Source organism: Trachurus japonicus, chromosome 2, assembly GCF_045865225.1.
Source record: "Trachurus japonicus isolate A0001 chromosome 2, Traja_1.0".
Classification (NCBI taxonomy): domain Eukaryota; kingdom Metazoa; phylum Chordata; class Actinopteri; order Carangiformes; family Carangidae; genus Trachurus; species Trachurus japonicus.
The window spans coordinates 13,296,592-13,301,072 of NC_140908.1; the positions used below are offsets into that span (position 1 = coordinate 13,296,592).

Consider the following 4,481-nt stretch of genomic DNA (forward strand, 5'->3'; position numbering starts at 1 on the left):
GCAGCAGCAGCAGCATCTGGACTCGTCGTTGCTCCTCGTGTCGCTGTGTTGTGGTTATTTCTCGACAGGACGATGTTGAAGTGGATTATCATCTCATTGATTGGTCATGGATTCGTCTCCGTCTGCGCTGACGCAGGTATGTGAAGCGGTTCCATACACTAACCTGGGTCTGTATGTCTAAAAAGAAATCCTAATGTTAATGTAAATATGCATATTTTCATAATATTTGATCAATTTACTCATTATAATAGTCGTGCAGCAGGCCACACCCTATAGGCCTGTTAGTATCCCGTTAATTACTGTGACTATAACAATCATCACTATTGTTTCTATCGATGTTCAGCTCAGAATGTAATCAGAAGCGTTTTGTAATTCATTTTTCGTTCAATTCATCATCATTTCTTTCAACCACACTGCAGTTTAGTTAGGTAGACTAGCCTGAAGTGACTCTGCAAAAAAAACTAAACAAACAGCTTAGTTCCTGCTCGTTTTCCTTTTTTGATGAGTTATTATCAAATGCAGATCTTCTGGAACATCAACATGTTGCTTGCTGATTATCCATGGATGAAAAAATGAATGTTCCTCCCATGCATTTTTAACATTTTTATTATTGTCATTGTGCAGCTGCACCTCAGTATAAGAAGACAGGGGACACAGTGGTCCTCTCTCCAGGCCCTGTGACTGAGACCATCACAAAGATCACATGGAAGCACAAAGCTGACATGGCCATGGAGTGGTTCCAGGGCAGCACTGATGCTTACCGCCAGTTTAAAGGTACATTCAGCCACACACTTCATGGTTTTATGCAATGAAACGAATGGTTATGTACAGAGCTATGCAGGAATGGAACAAACTACCAGACAACATTACACAAGAAAATAGTAAAATCATTTTTAAGAAGTTAGTCAAAGAGCACCTGTTAGACATTTAATATATAGGACAATTATATAAGCATGACACCTTGTGAAACAGAAACAGTTCTTGGAGATGTAGCCTAGACCAAAATGGGATACTGTCAGATCTGCTTTAATTTTGTCAGGTCTGATTTTGAGACTGGGTTTCGATAGCGCTGGATGTAATAGTAATGGGCTATTTGACCAATATATAGTAGGCTATATATCTTGTATGGTCGATGTATTGTTGTGTTGTGTATCTGTTTGTATTTTATTTTTTATTTTTGTGTATGTATTTTATGTTGTATTTGGACATGGACTGTATTTATAGGACATAAATTGCATTGATACACTGCAAATATGTTGTATGGACCCCAGGAAGAATAGCTCTGGCAGTGCCATAGCTAACGGGGATCCGAATAAATCAAATCAAATCAAATCAAATGTTTGGAGTTTGTCATGAGTTTTATCCTACCTGAAAGCAATCTTTGAATTCTGACCTGTGTGCTAACAATTGTAAATTAAGGGCTCATTTCAATGTGTTTTGGTCAATTGAGGCATCTTTACATCTTATAAGCCCTTAAACTACAGATAATAGATTATCTACTCAGTATCCTGGAATATAATAATTAGATTCATTATGAATTGAGGATATCAACGTTGTGTCCAACCTGTCTCCTTCTCAGTTCGTGGGTCTCTGAACAGTTCAACTGGAGTGATGACAGTTTCAGGACTGACTGTGGAGGACAGCGGTGTCTACACGCCTGAGATCAACAACCAAGTGCGTGGTGCGATGGAGCTGCAGGTGATCGGTGAGGCAGCAGTTTTATATGAAGTCACAACATGAACTGTTTGTCTTCCTCTCAGTTCTAATAGTAGAGCAGATAAGGGGACAAATACTTCAGTTTGTGATACAAACATGAAAATTGGCACATATAACCCACCCTATAACCCACTCTTTTGAAAAGTTTGGGTGTCCACGCAAAATTTCAATATTTTAATTTGGCACTTTTAGTCTGTAGCATTCACATCTGCCAACAGGCAGACTTGCAGCCACATTTAGTGAGTTGTTCACAACTTTGCAATATGGGAGTTGGCTGTCCAGAAGACTTTCCATTCCTCACCAACCTTTTCCCAACCCCACCTAGCTGGACTCTCTGCTTCTGGCTGGCACAGATGGTGCACTGGTTTGGCACATCTCAGCAATCTTGTCTGCCAGGAAGTCAAACAGCTCTGACTTGTTGCTGTTGTGTCGGAGGAAGTTGCACCAGTTTGAAGGAATAGTTTTCTTTTCTCTCACCTTGCATCTTCCCCTTGTCCTCTTTTGGACCTGGTTTCTTGTTTTAAACATCAAAGACAACATGTGTTGTCTTGTACACACCAGCATATTAATCCTTGGCAAAAAGTCAAGAGGACACTAAACTAAACTACACTATAACTACAGTAGTACTAGTCTACCATTTTGGAGAGTTAGTAACGCTAGGTACAGAATTAGTAAAGCATGATTAGCTGACACTGAATGCTGAGTTACACAGCAGTGAAGTCAACAGTGTGCCCTGGTTGTGCGCTGACATTCACTGTTTTAAAGGGATAGTTCACCCTAGAATGATATTTCCTCATTATCTCCTCCCCCTCATGTGGACTAAGGGCTGGAAGAAGTTTCAGATTCCTCCGTGGCTTCTCTGAGTTACAGGGGGTCTTGGTGTAGCAGTGCATGTCCATATAACGGTTGCAAAGGGACACCGGAGCTCTTCGTAAAAAAAACACACACAAAAAAACATCCAAATACCTCCATGATGCTCGTATGTAATGTCCGTCTTGTGCTGAAGCCCCAAATTGCGTAATTGTCCCGAAAAAAATTAAATAAGTCTATATTTTAAGCTTGTTTGTAGCGGAAGCTTCTCGAAGCTCCTCTTCCTGGTCCGTCCAAATCTCGCGTGATTCGCAGTAACTGCACTGACGCATGCGCAAATCACGCGAGATTTGGACGGACCAGGAAGAGGAGCTTCGAGAAGCTTCCGCTACAAACAAGCTTAAAATATAGACTTATTTAATTTTTTTCGGGACAATTACGCAATTTGGGGCTTCAGCACAAGACGGACATTACATACGAGCATCATGGAGGTATTTGGATGTTTTTTTGTGTGTGTTTTTTTACGAAGAGCTCCGGTGTCCCTTTGCAACCGTTATATGGACATGCACTGCTATGCCGAGACCCCCTGTAACTCAGAGAAGCCACGGAGGAATCTGAAACTTCTTCCAGCCCTTAGTCAACATGAGGGTGAGTAGATAATGAGCGAAATATCATTCTAGGGTGAACTATCCCTTTAAACTAAAACTAACTACTACAACACCACCACCTAAATTGTAGCCTACTTAGACATGCAAAATTGAACCTGCAAATTTATAGTAAAGATATTTGTGGTGATGAACATATATTAAATAAAAGAGCATCTTTCTATGCCGAATGAATTTTTGGACAATATAATTTCATGATTTTGGCCGCCATATTGGCCGTCATCTTTGTTTTTACATGCCATATGAACAGAAATACGTCAAACTTGTACATATGTACTCTACTTAAAGCCAGGAATTTCTTGAAATTAGTCTATGGAGAAGGTATGTACAAAATTTCATAATTGTATCACTAACTGAAGTATCCTAGTGAAAAAATGAAGTGTCTCTTCATGTCTTTCCTCTCAGCTCCTGTCTCCAAACCCAACTACACAAAATCATGTAACAAAGAAGATGAGAGGATCTGTAATTACACGTGTGAAGTCGACACCAAAGATGCTGAACCAATCAGCATCATGTGGACATCCGATTTCCAGAACTCAACGGAGACTTTATCTATCACACCGGTATGAACTGGATTAGACTTTAGACACACTACATATAGTGTATATAGCACCATATTAGTAAATGTGTGTGTGTGGTGTGTGTAGCTGACAGCGTCTGGTTCTGACTTTGTGCAGGAGAGGCAGGAGAAGTGGTTCATGTGTGTGGTAAAAAACCCAGTCAGCAGGAAGAGTGGTGATGAAATCCTCAACCCCTTCAACGGTGAAAATACTTCATAATTTTATTAAAGTTCATAATGTAACACAATGTAAAGTGATTGTTTATTATTTGACTGCTGCTTCTTTAAACTACTTTAAACTTGTCTAATTGTGTCTTTCTTCTTACAGCTCATGTTATAGCTGCATCAAGAGTAAGGACCTGGATCATCATACCAGTGATTCTGGTCGTCTTTTTTCTCGTCTTTATTCTTCTCTTCATAATCTGGAGTAAGAATCCAGATGCTTGAAATTCTCCTTTAATGCTCACAGCTTACAGTTACACATGACCAATTTAAAATAGGACTGTTTACTTAAAGCAGAAGTAAGCGATCCGGTCGTTTTCGCTAATGCTGCGTTCCAGGCAGGCTTTTGAAACCGTAAATTACAGCTTCAAGTCACGACTTACGACTTTGTAGCGTTCCAGGCAACCCACTCGTGTTTCTCCGACCTGTTTTACCTGTGAAAGTCACTATAACGGCCACTCGTAACTTCTGACCTGTGAACTCGTACCAGATCGAACTGGTACCACTTC

At 40.2% G+C, this 4,481-nt stretch overlaps 1 protein-coding gene across 1 annotated transcript; it reads left to right on the forward strand.

The window, feature by feature from the left end:
* LOC146990956 (CD48 antigen-like) lies at positions 1 to 4,211 on the forward strand. The gene is made up of 6 exons (XM_085803522.1): positions 1 to 136; positions 625 to 774; positions 1,580 to 1,705; positions 3,597 to 3,754; positions 3,869 to 3,953; positions 4,079 to 4,211. The coding sequence occupies exons 1-6, from the start codon at positions 73 to 75 to the stop codon at positions 4,195 to 4,197; spliced, it is 702 nt and encodes a 233-aa protein (XP_085659648.1). The 5' UTR covers positions 1 to 72; the 3' UTR covers positions 4,198 to 4,211.
* Positions 4,212 to 4,481: the final 270 nt, after the last annotated feature.

Bases quoted from the DNA above. Each gene is read 5' to 3' on its own strand.
- LOC146990956 (XM_085803522.1), top strand. From the start codon at position 73: ATGTTGAAGTGGATTATCATCTCATTGATTGGTCATGGATTCGTCTCC. The intron at 137-624 runs GTATGTGAAGCG...GTCATTGTGCAG, and splicing joins CTCCGTCTGCGCTGACGCAG to CTGCACCTCAGTATAAGAAG. The intron at 3,755-3,868 runs GTATGAACTGGA...GACTTTGTGCAG, and splicing joins AGACTTTATCTATCACACCG to GAGAGGCAGGAGAAGTGGTT.